Source organism: Anastrepha ludens, chromosome 2 (assembly GCF_028408465.1).
Source record: "Anastrepha ludens isolate Willacy chromosome 2, idAnaLude1.1, whole genome shotgun sequence".
NCBI classification, from domain to species: Eukaryota; Metazoa; Arthropoda; class Insecta; order Diptera; family Tephritidae; genus Anastrepha; species Anastrepha ludens.
In genome coordinates, this window is record NC_071498.1 from 154,729,482 (window position 1) to 154,754,128 (window position 24,647).

At 35.6% G+C, this 24,647-nt stretch overlaps 1 protein-coding gene across 1 annotated transcript in view; it reads left to right on the forward strand.

Annotated features, from left to right (window-relative positions):
* The window catches only part of LOC128855637 (uncharacterized), a 103,572-nt gene that overhangs the window by 43,483 nt on the left and 35,442 nt on the right, over positions 1 to 24,647 (forward strand). Inside the window, exons 4-6 of the mRNA XM_054090693.1 lie at positions 8,868 to 9,049; positions 11,919 to 12,323; positions 14,939 to 15,197. Of these exons, the coding sequence (XP_053946668.1) occupies positions 8,868 to 9,049; positions 11,919 to 12,323; positions 14,939 to 15,197 (846 nt within the window). The remainder of the gene's footprint in view (positions 1 to 8,867; positions 9,050 to 11,918; positions 12,324 to 14,938; positions 15,198 to 24,647) is intronic.

Consider the following 24,647-nt stretch of genomic DNA (forward strand, 5'->3'; position numbering starts at 1 on the left):
AGAGCCATTGTGTGGACGTTATAAAGTTCGAAACGTTGTTTTTTAGCTATTCTTGGTTCACTCGAGCTTTGTGAGTCGGTGCCGAGTCCTGTTGAAACGTTCATGGTCTGCTAGCGAAATGTTTGGTGCCCATGGCCTCGAAGCAACCTGCAGAATACATTCCCGATAATATTTCGCATTTACCTTGACGCCAGGCTCGATGAAAACGATTGGAGAGCGCCCATCTGCGGTTACAATGGCCCAAACCATTATCTAGGGCAGAGCTACCGCCATACTCGCTAGCGGCGAATCTTACTCGATAAGTTTGTTTATGCTTTCGCATGCAAATTGTTCGTCAAATTAATCGAACATAGAGATAGCGAGCTGGGAAATGGCGAAAGGAAGAAGCCCGTACATACTTACTTATATGGCCTGATCAAGGATCACAACCAGTTACCGGATCAAATCTCGCTAGGCGTCTCTGCTTTTCGCGCGCCTTCTCCAATTTTTTACACCAAGCGATGATAGGGATCCCTCAACTTTATCTTTCCATCGGAGGTATGGTCTTCCCCTACGTCATTGCCTTCTAGCTAGCCATCCGAACACCTTCTTTGCTGGAGCTTCTGCATACATACGCTCGACGTGGCCCAGCCAGCGTAAGCGCTGAAGTTATTGCCAACATGAATAGGATAGATTTCCGAAGAATCTTTCTCTCGAATACGCCAAAGCTGTTGCACCCATACGCTAGACGTGGCCTAGCCAGCGCAAGCTGTTACATCCGTCCACGACACGACCCCTGCTTCAGCACGGAGTAGCACGGACAAGATGAGCATCTTGTAAAGTGTTAGTTTTGTCGCGCGAGAGGGGTCTCTGCCACGCATTTGCTTACTGAGATCATAGTAACACCTATTAGCAAGCGTGATCCGTTTGTTTTTCTCCGGGCTGACATCGTTTGTTGCTGTGACGGCCGTACCAAGACATATGTATAAATTCTTGTCCGAGGAAATTCTGGATCCAAAACGCCTCTTATCTTTGCTAGTGAACAGCATATGCATACTTCGGCTTGCCCTCGTTAACCGCTAGACCCTCTCTTTTTGACTCTCTTTCGATAGCGGGAAATGCTGCGGTAACATCTTGCTTGCAGTTCCCTATGATGTCGATATCATCAGTATATGCATGGAGTTTCACACTTTTGGTGAAAATAGTGCCATTTTCGATGAACACCGGCTCTCTGTAGTACCCCTTCCATTAGGAGCTTGAAGAGGTCGCACAATAATGGATCGCCTTGTCTGAAACCTCGCTTGGCATTGAAATGTGCTGCCTTGACAGAGCTACATGTCTGGAACATCGAAACAAAATCATTTCGTGAGAAAATATTCTATGTTATTTTCGCTCAAATATCAAATGTGATACATTTTTATGGTCAGAAACCACAATCTGTTTTCTACAACTCCGGTGTTTCGCAACGAGTACTCTCCCTCACGTGCTTCTATACTCTCTCACTCTCTTTACTTACTATTCGGAAAGCCGAAAGAAACTTGCAATTGACCAGACCAGGGCAATCAAAACGGTCAGAAATACCTGGATTTTGGATGGAATTTGCCCTCGTCTTTTTAGGTTTTAGAGATGCACTATTCCGTTGATTATTTGTTCGTTTCGATGTGTTATTCATGGAGTCCGCGTAGGGCGCTGTTAACATTTTGAAAACTCACGCACATGATTTTTGAACTTGCAAACCTACCTTTTGTTCTACAAAATTCAGCATGGAATGTAGCAAAACTCGTAGATTAAACAAAGCCATGAATTTATAAAAACAACTGTATGCAATTTTATAGTCCAGTAAATTTTAGAATAATAGCAAATGTGAAGTATTTCAAAATTTGCATTGATTTTTGGTAATATTTGTGCTAAGGCTCTTATGTATTATATTTTCTTCCGTATTACGCACGCATTGAATGGATTTCATATTGAATGTACGAGTATAAGTACACTGTATACACAGACGAAAAGCTTTAAGCCTCCATTCAGTGTGGCAATCGTTTAAAGACTACTAAAGGTTGAGAGATATTCAATTTATTATTACTGTTATTTTGTCTTTAACTCCTATTGGAGCGTCTTTTAAACTTTGCTGAAATATAAACAAAAGCTTATACTACTTCTTGGCTAGTTAAAATTATTTATTGCCGCATACCTACAATTCAATCCATCAAGATTATTTACTGTTGCTAAAATAAGTACACTCTAATCTAATGAAATTTGCATATGTGAATTTAGACTTTATATTTAGATTCTCTTCTATTGTAATACTCAACATTTGTTCAACGTTAGTTCTTGCTGAAGTACTACAAGTAAATATTTCTTATACTCGTATATGATTGCAAATGGTTGTTGGCATGCAAACCGTGCTGGAAAATCCACTAGTACCGCACTGTAGGTAAAATGGTAAGAGTGCCACAGGCACCTTTCAAGTAGCACTTACGTGCCGTTTTGATACTATCATGTGGACCCATTACCTGTGCAAAGAAAAATTATTGAGAAGAGAAAACCTTCTACAACCATCCAGTGCTGTTGATGTAGTGGAGGAGAGAAAAGGGATCTACGCTGGAGAATGTCTTCAAGTCATCCCCAAAGGGCACGCTAAGGAATCTCAAGCGCTTAGCAGCCAGAGCCGGACATTTGCAGAGAAAGTGTTCAACAGTCTCGGTAGGATCCCCACACAGTGATGGTAAATGTAGAGAAAATTCCCTACATGTAGGGGGTTTTGTCGAAAAATGTGGGTGTAGGGAAAAGAAGGACAGAAATTTTTAAATTCTGTAAATGTAGGGAATTTTCAAGAAGGACAGAAAAAATTTTAAATTAGCGGGAAAATTAAAAAAAAATCATTTAAAATAAAAATCCGCAGTAAAATTTCCTGCCAGTATTTTTTTCCTTATGGCAGCATGTTTTTAAAACGTTAATACGGCAACATTGCTATTTTTTTCTTCGTTAACGCTAACGCGATTTTTTCTTCGAAATAGTTAGTTGTCCCGCGTTTTCTGGTGCCTTTCACTTTTAAGTAAATTTGCAATTATTTTAGTTTTAGCTTTTTTTATATTAAAAGTCTTCGACGGACTCTTCGGAGCAACAGTAGGAGAAAAATTCAAGTATCGGAAACAAAAGTTCAATAACAAGTAGCTTGACGACAAGAATTTTAGTGAAAGCTGTGGCTAACGATTCATTCAAAAGCAAATGCGCTGAGTGCGACAAAGTTTTGAACTGCGGCAATTCTGATTTGCAGAAGCACGCCGAAACAAAAATGCACCAAAGAAATATGAAGAAAATAAAAGACACCTAAAATAAACAGTTTTATTTAAGAAAAAGCCGAGTAAACCAAATGGTTCCAGAAATTTCGAAATTAGTCTTAGCATGTTCTTCGCTGCGCATAATGTCGCGCTGCAAGTGGTGGACCATTTAATAGAATAAAAAAATAGAAACTCTGTATTGTTTTAAACAGAACTTAATTTAATGAAAAAGTGTAATTTTTAGTCTTTTTGCTGAATATTTCTTTATAAATGTGTTTATAATATAACAAATATGTGTATTTATATATATTTGAAATACAATTTTTTTATATTATAAAGTGTTAAAACAGCACCAAGTCCAAAACTTAAGCAAACAATTCAATTTTGACGTTGCAAGTACCTCATTTTAGTGTAAACACAGGAGAAAAAAGTGTACGGAATTTTGTAGGGAACATTCTTTGAAGCTTAGGGAAAAGCAGGGAATTTTTTTGGGCTGTGTAAGGATTTTTCAAAAAATCATTTACCATCACTATCCCCACAGCTTCTGCAATAAGGATTGTACGGAATTTCAAGCTCCTCTGCATGAGTACCGATCACCCAGTGACCAGTGAACACCGCAATGAGTTTAGAAATCGAATGGCGGGGGATTCCCATCACCTTAAGCGTTCTATTTCTATCGTATTGGGGACACAGTATTTTCGAAATTCACGATGAGACAGACCTCCATCTGTCTTGCGCTTTTCTTAGAAAGAAGTTGTGTAGTTTCCCTTTAACAACGGACAAAGGGACACCGATGTCCGAGAGGGGGACAGCTGAAGCCGGTTCTGTCGGCCCCTTCCTGGCAAGCTCGTCGGCAATTTCATTTCTCTCTATATTCCTGTGCCCAGGAACCCAGATAAGGGAGATGTTTCCTGCTCGATCGAGATGTGTGAGTTCCTCCTTACAGAAGTTCCCCAGAAGAGAGCTGCAATACGGCGACGACAGTGTCTTTATCGCATAGGAAAAAATATTAATGTCTCCCTCCCAATAGCGATCTTGAAGCATCGCGAAGACCTCTGCTTGAAAAACGCTGCTCGTTTCCGGTAGTTTGAAGAAGACCGAAATGCTGGCTGATTTAGAGAAAACCCCCGCTCACACTCCAGATTACATTTTGGATCCGTCAGTGAAAACAGAGGTACCTATATCCGTGCCGACTCTCCCCTCCTTCCAGTCTTGCCTGGTCGGAAAGATAGCCCTAGCACAACCCTCTAGCGTTTCTAGTAAATTTAGAACAAAGACTAGTGGGCATTCTTGCTCTAAGAATTGGGTGAATCTTTTCACGGCGATGTTCAAGGAAGGTTCATACATTTTTCGAAATTTCCGAGTCATTGTTGGATCCTCGGATCGTACGTGTCTTCCATCTATAACAACATGATCAATCTGGTTTCGCATTTTTCGGTCCACTTAGCTTGGTGTATTTTCTTATGGTGGAATCTCGTGCTGCAGACTACCATATTTCGGGCCCCGGTGAAGTCAATCACCTTCTGTCCGTTACCGGTTGTTTCGTTATACAGGCTGAATTTTCCAACTGTGGGACCAAAAATTGCCTCCTTTCCCACCCTGGCGTTGAAGTCGCCAAGCACGATTTTTATGTCGTGGCGGGGGCAGCGCTCATAGGAACGTTCCAGGCGCTCATAGTAGGAATCTTTGGTCGCTTCGTCCTTCTCTGCCGTCAGGGAGTGGGCGCAAATGAGCGAGATGTCAAAAAAATGGGCTTTGATGCGGAGTATTGCGAGACGCTCGTCCACCGGAGTGAAAGACAGTACTTGGTGACGAAGTCTCTCTTCCACCACAAATCCGACACCGAATTTGCGCTATTTTACATGGCAGCGGTAGTAGACGACGCAAGATCCTATAGTTTTTTTGCCTTGCCCCGTCCATCGCATCTCTTGGATGTCAGTGATGTCAGCCTTTACTCTCACGACGACATCAACCAGCCGGGCAGAGGCACCTTCCCCATTAAGGGACCGGACATTCCAGGTGCATGCCCTCAAATCGTAGTCCTTAGTTCGTTTGCAGGGGTCGTCATCAGTGTAGGAAAGTTCTCATCCGAGGCTTTGTACATGTTTTCATTGGGGGGATTTTTAAGTGGTCTCAAACCCAGCGCACAACCAGCTATCCTAGGATGCTTCGCCTTCTCACGTCGGCGCACTCCCGAACGGTTGCTCGCAAGCTACCCAGAGGATACTTGGGCTAATCTCAGAAGTTGTGAGCTGAACCATTTGCAGAAGAATCGTCCTGGTCACTGCCAAGTAAATGGCGATCAGTAACTTTCCCCACTTGCGTGGACTTCAACATTTGGAACTCCTCCAACTCCTTCAACTATTATTACCAATATTCCAGTACATTTCAATATGCCTATATTCCACTCATTGCCGTTAGGTTCAGTGAACAAAGTTATTAAACACCCTAGTAAGCTAGTCCACAAAGCCATAAATAGAGAATTACTAGCCAAATTAAAGCCCAAACAATAAGTTAGAACAAATATTTTCATGCAGACATCGAAAGAAACATAACCACAGCTCGCACACTTCAAATGGATTATGTAGAAAATCCAAGAAGAGCAAGTACTTGAAGCCATCGTAGACATAAATAGCGCACTTTGAAAAAATTGAAATTGAATGTTGTTTTGTGGATATGAGGGAATAGGAAGAATTTACTTATACAATGGATGGCACATGGAGATGACATACAAATAACCCAAAAGCACTTTGGAAATTCCAGTCAAATACCGACAAATGTATGTGCAAATGCATTGTAACGGCACAACTTCATGCGAGCGCAATTACAAGCAAATGTCTGCCTAGTACAAGAATGTTAAACAAATTTAGTAAGAAAAATATCATATTTTTTATGCACGACTATGCGACTGCGAAAAGAAAAAAAAGAAGTTTAATTGTATTTTCAGCAAAGAAAAGAGATTGAAAACAATAAGGGATTGAAAAAAACTTTCGAAATTTCTATTGAAACAAATCTTTCCGACTGGAATTCGCCTATTTAACATTTATATATGGTAATGTGATGCTTGCTAGCCAGGTTTCTTTGTAGTAGACATCTTGTAATACGTCTGCGTTTTTTGCGAATCTAAGTAAACTTTGGAGCTCTATCCCCGAGAGGTTTTCTAACTTCTCATATTGTAAAGCTTTTTAATCTGGTTCTAGCTAATGCAGAACAGGAACATAGAAGGTGTTCTAGCGTTTCCCTCTCTTCTAGTTCATTGCAAAATCTGCAGCTATCGTGGTTTGTGATTCCTATCTTGTATGCGAGCGCCGCTAGAAAATACCTCCGATAGTTCTGCTTTCCTTTCTAGACAGGGCTACTATGAATCGGACGTATTTATCTGCACATGATTTTCGCGGTTCTGCAGGTGGCTAGATTATTCCACCTCCCGTCTATACGTATTTTCATATTCGCAACGATGCCATTGTAAATTATATTTAAAGGCTTCAGTGTGTCATGTCATTTTCTTATTCAAATGGTATGTGAACAGCGCTTTTGGCAATCTCATCTACAATTTCGTTTCCTGCAATGCCCTTATGTCCGGGTACCCAATAGATATGCAACCGTCTGTCTGCGGCTAATCTCTCTATGGCTTCCCTGCTTTTTAGAGCATTTTTAGATGAAATTGCATATGAGTTTATTGCCTCTATCGCAGCTTGGCTGTCAACGGATATATTTATTTTGGAGTTGATTGATGTGTTTGCGATTGCTACTTCTGCAGCCTTTCCTATCGCAAAGACTTCTACTTGAAAGATACTATAGTGGTCAGGAAGCTTAAATGGCTGTCTGATGCCTAGCTCTGCGCAATAGTCTAGTCATCTTAATTTTTATAAATATTTGATTGAAAAATAAAGTTAAAATTTGGACGCTTATTTTTGACCAACACAAGTAAACGTCAGAAATTAACCTTCTTTCACCAAACAAATAAAACCCAGGTTTTAGCTTTATTTTTGACGGAAGAAATAAAAGCCAGATTTAAACTTTTTTTCAGCCAAAAAAATAAAAGCCCGATTTTAACTTTTATTTTTGATAAACAAAATAAAAACTTGACCTTAACTTATATGTTTGACTGGAAAAATGAAAGTCAAATTTTAACTTTTTTTTGGACCAACAAAACTAAAACTTAAATTTTAATTTTTAACATTTTTTAACAAAAACATAAAACTTAAATTGTAACTTTTTTACACCAAAAGCATAAAAGTCAAATTTTAACTTTTTTTGGACCAAAAAAAATAAAACTCATTTTAATTTTTAACGTTTTTTAACAAAAAAAATAAAAATCGGACTTCAACTAAAATTTTTGACACAAAAACTAAATGTAGAATTATAATTTTTTTCACCAAAAAAATAAAAGTTAAATTCTAACATATTTTGACAAAAACTCAAATTTTAACTTTTTTTGGATCAAAACAAAATACAGCTCAAATTTTAATTTTTAACATTTTTTAACACAAAAAATGAAACTCAAATTGTAACTTTTACACCAAAAACATAGAAGTCAAATTTTAACTTTTTTGGACCACAAAAAATACAGCTCAAATTTGAATTTTTAAGATTTTTTAACAAAAACATAAAAATCAGACTTCAACTAAAATGTTTGACCCAAAAACTAAATGTAAAATTATAATTTTTTTCACCAAAGAAATAAAAGTTAAATTTCAAAAATTTTTTAACAAAAAATTAAAAATCAAATTTTAACTTTTTTACACCAAAAACATAACTCTTTTTAGTCAAAAAAATTAAAGCCAGCTTTTAACTTTTTTCAACCACAAAAAAAAATTAAAGATTGCCCAACTTTCCAACTCTTTTGACTGAAGAAAAAAAGGGCCAGATTTTAACTTTTTTCCACCCGAAAAATAAAAGTCAGATTTTAACCGAAGAAATAAAAGTTACATTTCAACTTTTTTTCACCACTAAAAATCGTACTTAAGCTAACTAAATGTAGAGTTTCAATTTTTTTTAATCAACAAATTTAAAAGTTAACGAAAAAATAAAAGTCAAATTTTAATTTCGTTCTACCAAAAAAGAAAAGGCAGATCTTAACTCTTTTTTAACAAAAAAATTATGTTTGACCGAGTTTTAACTTTAATTTTTGACAGAAGAAATAAAAGACAACTTTTAACTTTTGTTTTTTTTTTTTCGAAGAAAAAATAAAATTTTAATTTTAACTTTTATTAAATTAATTTAATTTTAAACTTTTATGTTTGACTGAAGAACGAAAATTTAAATTTTAACTTTTATTTTTGCCCGAAAAAATTAAATAAAATTTTAGGATTAAAATTTCAACTTTTTTTTTTGTTTAGAGACCGATAAAATAAAAGCCCAATTTTAACTTTTTTTTGTAACTGAAAACATATCGGTAAAACATACAATTATTTATGGCTTTTTCAACAAAAGCCTCACAATTACACTTCCTAACAGAAAACACCTGCGATTCTACTTAGATGAGCTATTCTACTTTGAGATTTCATAAATTTAACTGAATTTTTTAATTTACTGATTATTTTCATATTTTTTCACTATTTGTTGTACTAATTTCTTTGTTCTTCAATACTTTCTACTCTACAGGTTGTTCCCGCTTGGCATGCGCCCGAACACCATTCACTACCGGAAATCATTTATACCAATCCACCAAAGGGCCACCCTTCGGCTTATCTACATGGCGCGCCGATACATGAAACCTATGGTCCCTACTCGCTAGAGCATAATGAGGGTAATTGGGAGAACTCCGGACCAGGGCTGGGCACAGAGTGAGTGAAATTTTGAAAGAGATTTATAAAGAACGAAGTCTATTTACTTATTTTTTAAGAACAATTAATAAAAAGTAGTAAGAAAGAGGTATCGAAAAAATATTTAGTATAATGTTTTTAATACGAGGTGTGTTAAAAAAATGAGGCAAATTTTAATTTTTCTCAAAAAATATTCATTTATTCAGCAATTTCTATTGGATATCCTTTAAAGTAGTCCCCCTCAGATATAATACACTTGTGCCAGCGTTTTTCCAATCCTGGAAGCTGTTGTGATATGCACTTTTTGGTATGTCCTTGAGCTCTTTCAGCGATTCCGAAGTTTTAGCTCCTCAATCGTCGCAAAACGCCGTCCTTTCATGGGTCTCTTCAATCTTGAGAAAACAAGAAAAAGTCGCAAGGGGCCAAATCTGGTGAATACATTGTCTGAGGCATGATAACGGTTTTGCTTTTGGCCAAATAATCTGTCAAACGCAAAGATGAGTGAGCAGGTGCATTATAATGATGCAAATGCCATGCATTTTTTTCCACAATTCCGGCCGTTTTTTCTTATTTCTTCACGCAAACGGCGCATAGCTTCCTTCTTGTTTACCGTACGCCCTTGTGGTAAGAACTCCTGATGCACTACGCTATGATAATCGAAGAAAACAGTGAGCAAAACCTTGACATTTGACCGAACTTGGCATACTTTTTTTGTTCTTGGCTCTCCTGGACTTATCCATTGGGACGATAGGGTATTGGTTTCGATGTCATAATCATATGCCCATGATTCGTCACTAGTGACCACTATGACCCTTTTAAGCAAATTAAATCGTTGCGTAGTTGTTTTTGGTTAAAATTCAGCAATTTTTAAACGAACTTCGTTGCCATACGTTTCACGCCCAAAATTTCTTAAAAATTTTGCATGTCATAAGCCAACCGATATGCCGGCATCCCGACATCCTCAGCAACTTCTCTAATTGTGATTCGGTTGTTGATGTGCTGGGGCGTCCAGAGCGAGCGTCGTCCTAGTTAGTGTTGTGCGGGGTATCTTCACATGCCGGGCATATGTTTGGTATGTCGGGGTCCATTCTGGCTAAGTAGGAGTTTAACCTGCTACAATATCCAGAACGTAGTTGTGCCAGTGCCGTGCCTCACGAGGAAGCTGGAGCTCTTCGTCTGCAATAGGTGCTGGTTTGTCTCCGATTACGGCATTCACAGGGCGGGAGCTTAAGAAGGTGGTGACGGTCTCCCGGTGAATGTCATTTATTGACTGTCTAACTACTGTCTGGTCCTGTAGGTTTCTGTCAGTTTTGTCGTGAATCTCGTCTGCATAGTTTAAAAGGTGTCTCCTGACGTGCCTAGGAGGCAGCTCTGGCTCAAGCAGGTGTCTGCAAGGGTGAAACCTACGGTAGCACCCCAGCAGGAACTGCTTGCTGAGCAGTTTATTGTGCTCCATTACAGAAAGCATTTGTGCCTCATTGTGAAGGTGTTGAATAGGGGACATCAGGAGGTCGCTGTCCGAATGGCAGTATTTTGGCATGCCTGCAGCTTTATCCACTGCATGTCACTAGTTCCAGGCGACCAGACAGGTGCAGCATAGTTTAGAACCGGCCGACCAATTGTCGATAGCAACAGTTCTTTGTCTTTGAGGACCTTGTTGCGATTTTGGACCTTAGGGGCAATTGCGGTTGTATGCGCTGAAAAGGAGAGCAAACTGTCAAAGGTTACACCCAAAATTTTGGGGTTGTTTACCGTCGGAATTAATGTGTCATCAACTTTTACCCTGAGGGACAGTTTGACCTCTTTTGTCCAGGTGGTAAAGAGGGTCGCCGTGGATTTAGCGGGGGAAAATTGGAGATTCCGCGCAGCGAAAAAGCGAGAAAGGTCGGTAAGGTAGCTGTTCACTTTGGAGCACAGACCATCGTTGTCATTTCCCGACGCCATTATCATGCAGTCGTCAGCGTATGAGACCAGACTCCCTCTGGTGGTTGGGAGAGCTTCGAGATGTAGAAGTTGAACAGCACGGGTGAAAGAACCCTCCTGTGGCACACCTTGCTTAATCTTCCTCTGCTTTGATATTTGGTCTCGAAAAATCACTGACGAGTGACGACCGCTCAGGTAGTTTGCGGACACCTCCCTGGCGGGAGTGATAAATATCATCTAGTAGCGTGAAATGGTATCGAAAGCTTTCTTTAGGTCCAACGCTACTAGGACAGTCCTCTCGCAGGGGCGGTTTTGGTTAAGCCCGCGCTTTATCTGGGCGTTTATGGTGGTACACGCAAAACAATTGTCTTCTTAATGCCTCTCACAAGCAAGACGAGTGTACCAACATAGAAGAAAATAATAATCGAAATTCGTACGTAGCTGGGGAAATTTGAAAATTCACCTTATTTTTGAACGCACCTCGCATATAGAAAAGTTTTTAGTTAGAGAAAAATCTTATTTCATTCATCAAATTTCTACATTTTAAGTTATTAAACAGCAAAATATGAAAAATTGAAAAAAATATTAAAAACTAGTAATTAAAAAACAAAAATTTCTCCATCTTGTGCCATAAACACGATACACGTAACACGAAATCTACACATACACATAAACAAACGAAAAATAACAATTGAAAAACTCCTACACAAAACCTAACCATAAGTTTTTCCCTCCATTTCTAAACTGTAAACTAATAATTATCCATTAATATGTATTTCGATGTGTATATTTATGAATAAAAAATAAAAAAATTAAATTGTATTCTCTCTATACTGTTTACCTTTTTTTTATAAAACGATCCATCACTGCGACTCACTCTCACGCTACCACCCATCCACATACATGCAATACACTACACTCCGCTCTGTTTACTCTTCTCTTTTCTCATTGCATGCTCATGTCGCAGTTATATTGGTGAAATAAATCGAGTGGCGCAAGTCGATGAGAATCCAAATTATTTCAAGCCAAATGCCAACAACGATGCGAATGAGATACTTGTTTGGGGTTTGGGCACAACACAACCAACAATTTCTCAACTCCAACAACAACAACAACAACATAAGCAACATCAGCAAAGGTATCGGCCGGTAACACAGCAGCAACAGCAATCACCCACACAACAACAGCAACAACAGCGACCGCCATCACTTGTACAGCAACAAAAAATGCAATTACAACAGCAACAACAGCTAGTACAACAAAAACTGAAAACACAACAGAAACAACAACAAACACATAACCTTCAGAAACCCCACGCCACTAGTCATAGTTTTAATCCATTTTTCAATGGTGAAAATATTTCGAAACAAAGGTGAACTGATGTAATTAAAGTGAAATGAAAGTAATGAAGACTAATTAACCCTTCAATGCATGAGCTCTTGCTAGTACCACTGAAAATTCTACTATACAAATTTTATGTCTCCGAACTCGAATCAGTTGGTACTTTTCCATCCGAATGCCTCTGCTCTAGTCCTTCAAATGCTTACACAACTAAACAGTAGTCGAATTTAGCACTTAATTAAAAATTTATACTAAAAGTTTATTCACGCTCTCTAGAAATACCTAAACTAGCCTAACATTTAAATGAATTCAATTAACATTTCTGCTTTTCAAGCTGACTACTACCACATTGCTTTAGCTGCTCTATCAACCTATAAAAACGTCGAAGCTGCAGAAGATAGTGATTTATAATTTTTCACATTGAAGCTCATATCAGAAGAATCCTTTATTATTTCGGAGGAATTCTGCACTCAATAAATAAATCTCCTACCCCAAAACCAAAGTTCCTGTCGTAATTGCACGTATGGCACTCGAACTCCTGCTAAGATAAGACATCATCAGACGGTTCTTGTTCAAAGAAATTCTGAACTTTGTCTTTCTACAGGTTTTTTTAGCTATTTTGGACCATTGTCGCTTTAAATTAACGTTAATCAAAATATAATGCTCGCCTTAACGACTAAAAAAGTGCAAATTAAGCCTAAAACTGAATTAATTAAAGTGTCCCTTTACTTTTGTAAAACACGGCTTGTAAAAATGTCAAAATTTTTCGATAAATGCGTTGCTTCTTGGTCTAGAAGTCGAATTACACTCTATAGGGTTAGATTAGATTAGATTAGATTAGATTAGATTAGATTAGATTAGATTAGATTAGATTAGATTAGATTAGATTAGATTAGATTAGATTAGATTAGATTAGATTAGATTAGATTAGATTAGATTAGATTAGATTAGATTAGATTAGATTAGATTAGATTAGATTAGATTAGATTAGATTAGATTAGATTAGATTAGATTAGATTAGATTAGATTAGATTAGATTAGATTAGATTAGATTAGATTAGATTAGATTAGATTAGATTAGATTAGATTAGATTAGATTAGATTAGATTAGATTAGATTAGATTAGATTAGATTAGATTAGATTAGATTAGATTAGATTAGATTAGATTAGATTAGATTAGATTAGATTAGATTAGATTAGATTTAAGGAGGGTGGACAAGTCCAAGCACTCAATCAGGAGGCCATTGTACTAAGCCCGGATAGATATCAGTAGAAGGAATAGAGATAGGAAAGATAAAAGGTGGAAGGTAGAAACGGATAAATTAGTTTGAGGCAACTCTTCCACAAATCTCTTGGATTCATTGATGAATCTTAAGAGATCCGGAAGGGGAAGAGTATGAGCCTTATCTATACCCAGTATATCGGAACCCAATATCCAAAGCCTGATTCTGGAAAACGCCGGACAGCTACAGAGAAAATCCTCTGTAGTGTCGTCATCCTCAAGACAGGATAGGCATATCGAGCTGTCGACGACCCCCATGGGCAGGCGTTGTGCCCTATACCCTTACACTCACCAGTACTTTTAGGTCCTTCTTTCTGAGTTTTAGGAGAAAGGCGCGCTTCCTGTTTGGTTCTTTCACAAAGCACTTCGCTACTCTGCACGAGTTCAACCCAGACTAACGTTCTCTATGGGTAGATCTCATAAAGTCGTCAATCCATAGTTGAATTGAAACATAGAAAGGGTTCAGGGCCCAGTGGGATACTTGCAAAGCCCTCATTAGCCAGTTTATCAGCCAACTCGTTCCCTGTAATATTACAATGTCCAGGCACCCAAATAAGACTAACTTTGTTGATTTTTGCACCACTGATCAGTTTTGTCTTACATTCACCGACTAATTTCGAAAAGCAGCGTAGGCTTGCAAGGGCTTTCAGCAGCTTCGAGGATTAGCAAAAGCACTGGCACAAGAGTGTTAAATATACAATATCTGAAGCGGATAAAGCAGCTACTCGTATTAACATAAATAAAAAAAACTAAAAAGCAAATAAAAGGTCACCTTACTTTTCAAAGACATCTCGTATATGTATTTTTTTTTTTTTTTTTGTTATTTTATGTGCCTTAAACAGTTTAAATTTCTCTTAATTTGAAATTCATATTCAAGGATAACGCAAACAGCAGGACCAGTATAAAATTACTGCAGCCCTCAAACATTTCACTGCAAAGTAGCTTAGGCAATTTGAGTTCTGCTCCTATACCTTAGAGATTCCCATACCACTTTGGCATTTACATAGAAACTCCAAAAAATACAATAACAAAAGTAAACAAAAAACAAAAACAAGAACAATAACTAACACGACTACATACACAGGACAATTACCTACATTTGTGTTTGTGTCTAATCTGAAATTAACCAAATTGCTTGCCTTCCCCACATCATCAAACGTCAATCACCAACATAAAATCACTAATACGAAAAAACCATGTATCTCCACGTATTCACATCCTATCCAATAACAAAGCTACTTCATTCCTCAGAGCCCGATACATCTATGTACATTTTTTTCTCAGGCTTCTTATTTTGTGGAGGGAATTACATTTTTGCAGAATATTAATTTTTAATCTATTTGATTTTCTTTATTATGTGCAGCATATTTGGTACAAAATTCAAAAATCCGTTACAAGCACAATCTGCGCCAAATCCGGTTTACGCACCACCACCACCGCCACCACCATCGCATCAACACCAGCAGCAGCCGTCAGCTGAGGCGCTAACCGCAGCCGCACATATAGCAGCTCAATATGATCCGGCGCGCAATAGTCTCGCACAGCAACAGCAAAAACAGGACCAACTTAAGCAGCAACAGTTGCAGCAATTATTACAACAACAAGAACAGCAACAAATGTCGGTAAGTGAACCATGGAGGAAAAGTCGAACAGCAACTTTTTTGCGGGGAATTCAAACCAAACTGGGTAGGAGCTTGGCAATCACTAACTGATTGAAAGGAAGTCAAAAAGGAGTTAGGTTAGGTAAGGAATTTCGGCCCTTACGAGGGCCCACTTGGAGAAATATTCAAAATTCATCCGTTGGGATACCAAACAGGAGGGGACGGAGGGAATGGAGAAGGAAAAGAACAGGGCAAGTGGAAAAAAATGGGCTTTAAATTAGAAGATGACGACCAACAGCGGTTATTTACTTTTGTATTAACCGCCTCAAGCTACTGATGAATTTCGCTATGTGTGATATTTAAAAAAAGTGAGAACCCAGATATCTAAATTTTTAGCTCGATGAGAGCAGGGCAGCTTAGAAGAAGGAGCTGAGATACTTCCACCTCGTCCTCCAGACAGCTTCTGCAGAAAGATCTTGAAGCAATCCCAAGTCTTACCATATGGGCACCTAACGCACAGAATTCGAGAGCTGCGGCTTCTTAGCTTTAAAAGTTCTCTCGAGCGCCCCCGATCTACCCGTGGTCAGAAGGATCTCGCGACTTTTGCGCACTACAAAAAATAGTTACTTTAAAGAGCTGATTTCCTTCGGCAAAAGTAAAAACACATTTTCGTCTAAGAAGTTACTGATAAACCCATTTTAATCGGCCCTTCAGTGACCGGTAGCGCGCAATCCAAGTCAGGTTAAAGACTATTTGCATTACCCGTTAGCTGGAGTTAGCTTCCACATATTTTGAAAAATTGTATTTATGCTTCCGCTGTAGTCGAATCGGCCAACAACAAATGATACAAAAAGTTTTTTTAAACGCGGTCGTACCTCAACGGGCAATGACAAACCTCTGAGAGTATTTCTGCCACGAAAAATTCCTCATAAGAACCCATCTACTATTCGAGGTGGCATAAAACTGTAGGGCCTTCATTTGTAGAGCTCCATTTACACCACAACTAGGAGAAAGGAGAGTAGCTCGGCCAAATAACCAACAACGGATGTAAGCATCAACTAATTTATGGTAAACAAAAATTTAAATATGAATGGCAAAATAAATTATTTAATTTAAAGTGAAATATGACAGTCAAATTTGCGTGACCGTATCATAAATTTTCAAGGTCCTGAGATAAAATATCAGCTTAGCAGTAAATGGCAAGCTCTTCTGGTCGATCTACCATATCTCTCTTCGAAAGACATTTGTCCCATAGCAAAGCGCATTCAAGGCTCTGACGTTGTGCAGGTAACATTTTTCTGATCTGGGCAGGAATATAGATACAAATGAAGGAAATAGATAAATTGGCTGATTTAGAGAACACCCCTGCTCCGACTCCCGATTCCATCTTGAAGCCATCAGTGGGGACAGAGATACCAGCTTCGATGCAGATTTTTCCCCCAATTCAGTTTACAAAAACGAGAACAAATGTTCTTACTTAATAAGAATAATCTTAATATTCGTGCATCTAAAAGTGACAACTGAGTAAGCCAAATTCTAAAGTTGAATTCTATATGTTTATAGGTATGTATGTAAGCCTTGCAGTCACTTTTCAATATAGAAGAAACGCTGCAGAAAGATGTTCGATAGGAAATAGGGCGTCAAGTACAAGGTTGGCTAAGATTGACTTCAATCATATCAGTTTTTTTCTTTATGCAGAAAAATGCGGGAATATACTAAAGAAGCTGTTAAAGAATGTAACCAATCTTGTAACCAATCTTAATTTAAGGAAGGTACATAATAAAGTATTAATACCACTGGCCATAGTTCATATTCGAAGGACACTATTTTTACCAAAGGCCAGTCTAATACTGCAGGGAAACTTCAGCTTGAAGTTGGGAAGTGTGCTATTCTATCTCAAGGCTTAAGAATAATAAAAATTGAATAATTTTAAAATTTATTCAATGTTGAAACCTTTTGGTAATGGAGTTCTTTAAAGTAAAATATCTCTCTATATTTAATTTAAAAAAAATGTTTGTGTAATTTTAAAGGATAGGAGAAGGATTTTACCTTCTAAAAAACATTTTAGAAAATGATATCTAATATTACATTATTATTATGAATATAGGATCTTATCTTCTTTTTTTCTTAAAATTGGTACATTTGTTGGCTTAAGTATAATAAAATAAATTTTCTAAATTTGTTTTTGTAACTTTTAAGAATAGAATATATTTTTTTAAATAGAATATATTATTTACAAAACAAAATAATGAACAAAATAGCTATTTAAAAAAAAAATATTCTATTTCCAAGTTCCAATTTAAAAAAAAATTCCAAAACATTTCCAACAAAAAAAACTTTTTTTTTAATTTTAACAATAGAGTATATTTAAAATATAATGGTGCATTTGAAAATTTCATTTTAAGTAAACTTTTTTTGAAATTAATTTTTGAAAATTTTTTTACGAAACAAAAAAATTTGTTTATCTGTTCAAAATGGATCTAGGATCTTAGTTTTTTTCTGAAAATTTGTTACATTTGTTGGCTTAGGAATAAACAATTTTTCTAAATTTGTGTTTGTAACTTTGAAGACTAGAGAATATTTAAGAACTTTTAAGAATAGAAATATTAAATATTATTTAAAAAAAAAATAGCTTTTTAAAAAAATATATTCTATTTCCAAATTCCAATTTAAAAAAAATCCAAAACATGTTCCAAAAAGATTTCAACAAACAAATTTTTGTTTTAATTTTAACACATTATACTAAAAAAAAAAATTATGTACTAAAAAAAATGGTGCGTTTGGATTTTTTTTTAAGTAAACTTTTTTTAATTAATTTTTGAAAAATTTTTTCCAAAACAAAATTTTTTTTTTGTTTGTTCAAAATAGATCTCGGATCTTAATTTTTTCTCAAAAATTGGTACATTTGTAAGCTTAAGTATGGGTAAGGCTTTCTCAAGTGGGCATCAAAATTACCAAAGTGAATATTTTGCGATGAAATTCGGCCAGGACTGAGTTCTAGCATCCAGAAGCACACTCAGAAAATTTTGTTGTAAAATTCTAAATAGTTTTTTTTTTTATTAACTATCGAAGTTTTTTGCAGCGCTTGAATAATTATCACATTTCTCGTAAAGTAAGTATCCGATTACAACGATTTTTCAACTGCAGACTGATAAAGGATGATATTTTCCAAAAACGTTATTTTTGTTCCGAAACTTGATGTTTTTTTGTTGTAAATAATTTTTTTTAATAAAGAATTAAAAATTTAACTAATTTCTGCGCCTCTGGGATGAAAATTTTTTAAGGATATTAACGCAATAAACATCTGTGCATTTATGTATGGAAAAAAATGCGTGCAATTCGAAAAGGATTAATTACAATTAATTTTTTTGTGCCAGAATGCGCGCTTCGACTTACGCGGACGCGCACGAACACACAAACGGCGACTCGCGGGCGGCTTGTGAAAAACCGTGTTGCGGACACGTCTCAACGCGATATGCTTCCGTAAGATCAGTTTGGTCGACATTGTCATTAGTTGTGTCTAGTCTCCTTCCGACTGCTGTGGTGATGTGTTTCGGTGATAATAAAAACTGTGATATTATATAAATCGCGTACGTCAATGTGTACAAAACTAAGTATAGACTAATATAATGCCACTTGCAAATCGTTGTTATATAAATTTTTCTAAATTAAATTTTTCTAAATTTGTTTTTGAAACTTTTAAGAATAGACATTTTTTTTAAATAGAATATATAATTAAAAAAAATAATATTTAAAAAGAAAAAGCTATTTAAAAAATATATATTTTCCAAATTCCAATTTTTCAAAAGAAAATGTTCCAAAACATATTCCAAAACATATTCCAAACATTTCCAACATAAAAATTTTTATTTTAAACAATAGAATATATTTAAAAAAATTTTTGGAAAATTTTTGTACATTTAAATAATTTTATCTTTTGTTGGTAGATTAATTTTGGTAATTGACTCTTTGAATCTTTTGGAACGTAAAGTACTAAGTTATATTCATATTCGTAAGGGTCTTAATAAAGTTGGACTAATAGGAATTCCTCAGCCGTTTTGTGATGCAATTAAGTTATTTGCCAAGGAACAAACTTATACTCTTTTATCATATAATATTTCTTATTATTTTTCTCCTATTTTTTCATTATTTATTTCTTTAATTATTTGAGATTTTTTCTTATTTTTTACTAATTGATGAGTGAGACTCCCATAACTTTTCGAGTTATATTTCAATATACTAATTTTTAAATAAACCGAATTTCAAGTTAAAGTTCACTTACATACATCACCTCACATAAATAACAAAGCTCAGTACGAATTGCTCTCACTTCAGTGACAGAGCCTCGCACGGTATTTGTATGTTAATCTCAAACCAAACTTGAGCTTCCATTTCACATTCCACACGTGTCGTGCCGTACGTTCTTTCACATTTACATCCAACCGCAGTTGGTATTTGTGTGCAATAAATCCCTCAAATTGAGAAATGTTTGCGCACACACCGGTATTCATTTCCTGGATTGTTCCTTTGCTGTTTTGTTTGTTATCTCAGCAAGTAATTTATGCAGCTGCATGCAAATAAAACAACAACAATGTATAAAGTTTGTGTAGGCAATATAACGGTAACGATTGTACTGAAAGACTGAATTTTCGGGTACCGAAGTATATATGTATGTATGCATATATGTACATATATTCCTGTGGCCAGAACTGAGAGCGTACTGTGTATTCTCTCGTTCAGCTGGCCAGGGCGTATACGTAATGCCATTTAAGATTTATCGAAAATAAGTAAATACGACTATGTCTCCACCTTGCATCACCTGAATTACGGCAAGAGTGACAATACGCGGCAATCGAATCGCTTGCTGGTGTTAAGCAAAACAAAAATAAAACGCTTATGATTGAGTGTAAGTGGTTAGCAAATAAGGTTTTGGTCATGCGTTTGATATTTTCTTCCCATCATCACTTTTTCCACGTAACTGTTATTTAAAATATATATACAAATACAGATATACGCATGCCAAAGTATTAGTGTTTTGAAAGCAATCATTTGTCATTCTAAGCCTAGCTCCAATTTGCCTCTCTCATAGGAGCGCGAAAAATTAGGAAAATCGATTTTCACAAGTTTCGCTTAAGGTAACTTTTTCAACAGTAAAGTACTATAAATTGGTACCATTATATTGTTCAGCAGCTGACTGACGTCTTATAAAATTTTTGTATGACTACAGCTATAACTCTGGCATTTTATTTCAAATACAAGTTGAGTTTATAAAGTGCGATATCACCCACACTACATAAAACACTGCTTGACTTATTTTCGATAATTTTATCATTATAATTTTTTCCATGCAAATAGAAATATGTATAACTTCTACTGACGCCAGAAACTAGACTGCATAAAAATTCAGCGCTTTTGCATTTATATTTTTCTGTGCCAAAATTAACTTCTTTTCGCACTAACCCTTTTTCCAGTTTGATTTTATACAGAAATTTCGTTCATTGTGTTGCAAATGTTGTTGTTAACAGAAAGTAATGATGTTGTACAATTATATTACTTCTGCTGTTTTCCTCAAATGACAGCAAAATATTTAATAACAACAATTCAGATGAAAAATATTTATTTAGAATATACTCACATCCAGGGCAATCCATTATTTCAATCACAATCCACTACAATTCTATGTATTTTAATTGGTATTTAATGTACATATTTTCTTCTCGGACAATAAGCAATCCACAGGAGTTAATAAAAACGAAATATTCAGGAGTTAATAAATTTTGTAAATAAACTTCTATCACTGCCAAAAGAAAAAGATTTAGGAATTAATACTTTTAGGAATTCAGGAATTCCGTTTTAATTATTTTTTGTTTCAAATTAATAAGAGCTATGTGGGAAAAATTAATGTTGTTATGCCTTTTTGCTGCAGAATTTTATGCGAGTGAATGCAATGATATTAATATTTATTATTAAAAATTTATTAATTTATTATTAAAAACTAATTGGTATGCTAATGAATGCTGACACAAATCTGATCTCTCTGTTTAACGTACAAACTGATTACGTTATAATTAATTTTCCAACAAAGTTTCCGACGTAAATTGAAAATAAGAACTTAGATTTATTAAAATGCGAAAATAATTAATAAATCAATGTCAGATTCCATGCAGCCCATAGCAAAAACAGAAGCAAAAACTCATGTAGATGTGCAGAATTGAGTTTTTAGCAGGCTGGGTGGCCTTGCGATCGAAATACTTTGAAAAAAAAGATTTGTTCTCCGATTTGGTTCAAATAAAAAATATATTTTAATTCCATGAAATGAAATATTTTTTCCAAAAAAATATCTTCTAGGACGCACTGGGGTCGAGATGTGTCGAAACCTCGAATGATCAGATTTGGCACACATAAAGTTTTGTATGAGTATTAGTCACAATTTTTTTTTTTGCAGAAAAATTGATTACGTGGCGTTAGAATCGCGGTATTTCAAAATTTGGCTAACCTTTAACTGTTACTACGAAAAAATTGCTTTCTACACATTTCTTAGAACAATTTTTGCATACGATCACAAAGTAATCCTGTGATTTTTTAAAGTATTTCATTTTCCCATTGGCGCCATTTTCGTGTGGCGCCAGAAAAGGAAGAAAAAAATAAATCTTAACTATGTGGCAGCAACACTCATTCAGCAGTTCATTAATCTTTACTGACATTCAGGAGCAGATATTCTCTTCAAACACATACAAATATTACTTTTTGCTCTGCTTCCAATTTACTTTACTTTTTCGACAAAATATTTTTATACGAGTATTTTTATTTTTTTGGCGAAGTCAATGAGTTGCAAGAGAATGAAGCTGAAATGTATTCGTTGTGCACAGATTCCGCTTTAAAATTATTTGCGGCAGAAGTTGAGTGGAATTTGTTGAATTTATTAAATTGTTGTTACTATTGAGGAGAACATGCGTGGTAAATTTTTAGTTCGTACGTTGCTGTTAATTATTTAAGGTGGGTGATTTAAATTTAAAGGAAATTTAAAGATATTTTGATGTACATAAATCTTACTTTAACCCTTTGCACTCGAATTACTCTTCCCAGACACTGCCAATGTTTGGCGTTGCACACAAAGTACGCCTCTCAGACACGCCAATAACAGCCTGCAGTGAACTTTAATAGCGGTTGATTTAATGTTTCGTTGATTTCAGCATTTATCATAGTTAGTTTGTTGCTCACCATGGCGGAAAATGTGATGGAAGAAGCGTTATTTTAAGATGGCAGTGATGGCTGAATTTCGAGTGGATGAATTTGAAAGTGATTCTGATGATAGAAAAAAAAATTATTGCAATATTCTAGTGAAAGTGATGAAAAAGTGCCAGAAAAATTAGATATTGCGATTAGCGAAAAACGTCCATTTAGTAATTGGCAACAAGTCATTGACCATCAACATTACTACTGAACAATTTGATTTTTTAACTGGCTACAAAACATGGGCTCCTCAGATACATAATTTAAATGAACCATTTGATTACTTTAGTTTTTTTTTTTACAAGAAGCAGACAAGTTTATATGCACAACATTAGTACAAAAACTATTACTGACCGTTCTACCTGGAAGAACTGGAAAGATGTAGCTGTGGAGGAAATGCTAGCAGTCATTGGTGTCTTATTGAATATAACGGTAGGATAATCACCGACCCTGTCAGAAAGCAAATAGATTAATGAAACCAACGCAAGGTAAGAGTCTTGTCGAGGCCCTATGCTACCGAGTGGAGTGAACAGGCAAAAAAAAAATTGAATATCGGAACTATGCCTACGTAAAATATGCAGGAGTATTGGTCAAAAGAACTTCAAACACAACTTCCTTTCTATGGACAAATATTCCATCGAGAACGATTTTTTTTAATTTTTTGGGCGTTACACTGAAGGTGAATGCTCCAGAGGCACGTGATCCGAAATCAAGGATGCGGAAAGTGAGCAGCTTTATAGAATATTTTGTGCCTAGTACAAATATCTACACAGACGAAGCTGCAAAATCTGTTTTATAACTTATAATCCTAAACAGCCAACTAAATAGGGTATGCCCATTTGTTATAGCTGATTCAAATATCGGATATATTATATATTGTAATATTGTAATTTTTTTTTTATTTTTTTTTTTTTGTTTTCAACACATTTTTTTTCTTAAGGGGTTAGGGGTGCCAGAGGTCCGAAAAAATGATGATCTTCAATATTTTTTTGTTTGCTAGTCAATTGCTTTATTTTACAAAAATAAAAACATGGCATTAATACATCAAGTTTCGACTTGACTTTAGCAAAATTTAAAAAAGAAAAATTAATAATTGTAAAAGCTATCGCTGTTTGTGTGGAGCCCGTTTCTTCAGAAGTCCCTTGCGGTGATCATCACAAGTCCTTGGAGATTCATCTAAAATCAATCGGACAGGCGAAATTAGTTTTATTAATAGATAATCTTGTGCCTGATCGAAGCTTTTTTATTTCAAAATTACTAATATGGCGGCCTTAGGAAATATTTTCCTCGCTGTTAGTCTTGGTTTGGCCACCGTTTCAGATGGTTATAATATTAATTGGTGGGAAAAGAATTCAATTATTTTTGAGTAAAATATTTGAGTAAAATGTACTATTTAATGGCCGATCTTTAGCTCTTGGGCTATGCTACTACTAACATGCCGGTCAACTTCGATTATTTCTGTGATTTTATCGACATTTTCTTAAGCATGAAAAATGCCTGAACGGAATTGACGAAACCAAGATTTAACGTAATTAGCTATAACAGTATCGGCAGCATAAATACCATTCACAATTTCAGTGGCCTGGCTTGCGTTTTTGCCTTTGCCGAATTTTCTCTTTGTTGATTTGCATTGGTAACACCCTGTAACTCACAGCTGAATGGAACAAACAAAAACAGCAAACGCATTTTTTTAGTGGGAAATGTGACCTTGACAACGAGCAAAAACTTTAGATTGTTTGATCGCTACTTTACGAGATATGAATTACTACAGCCATCTACTGAGAAAATAATGTAGGAAATGAGCAACACCGTCACGGGAAAAAATATCAAAAATCAAAATTTTGAGAAGAGAAAATTTTGAGCCACTTCAAACTTATACTTTTTTATATTAAAACTGAATGGGCTATAGAACTGCATACACAATATTTTTTCAAATTCTGATTAAAAGGTTTTAAATTTTGATAGAAATGTGTCGAAATTTTATAAATTTTGTGTGAAGTCTGAAACTTTGATTTTTACGATATTTGTTGTGCACAGTTTTTTTTACTTTTATAAAAAACTAGCTGTACGCGGCGCGCTTTGCTACGCTAACAACTAAAATAAATTTAAGAAAAATAACTGTAAAGAAAAATCAGTATACAAATATTCAATTCATTCTAAGCCATTTTATTGATTTTGTTTATTTCGAAAAAATTGTGACATTACAAAGTTTAGTTTCAATTCGAAGTTTATTGAAGT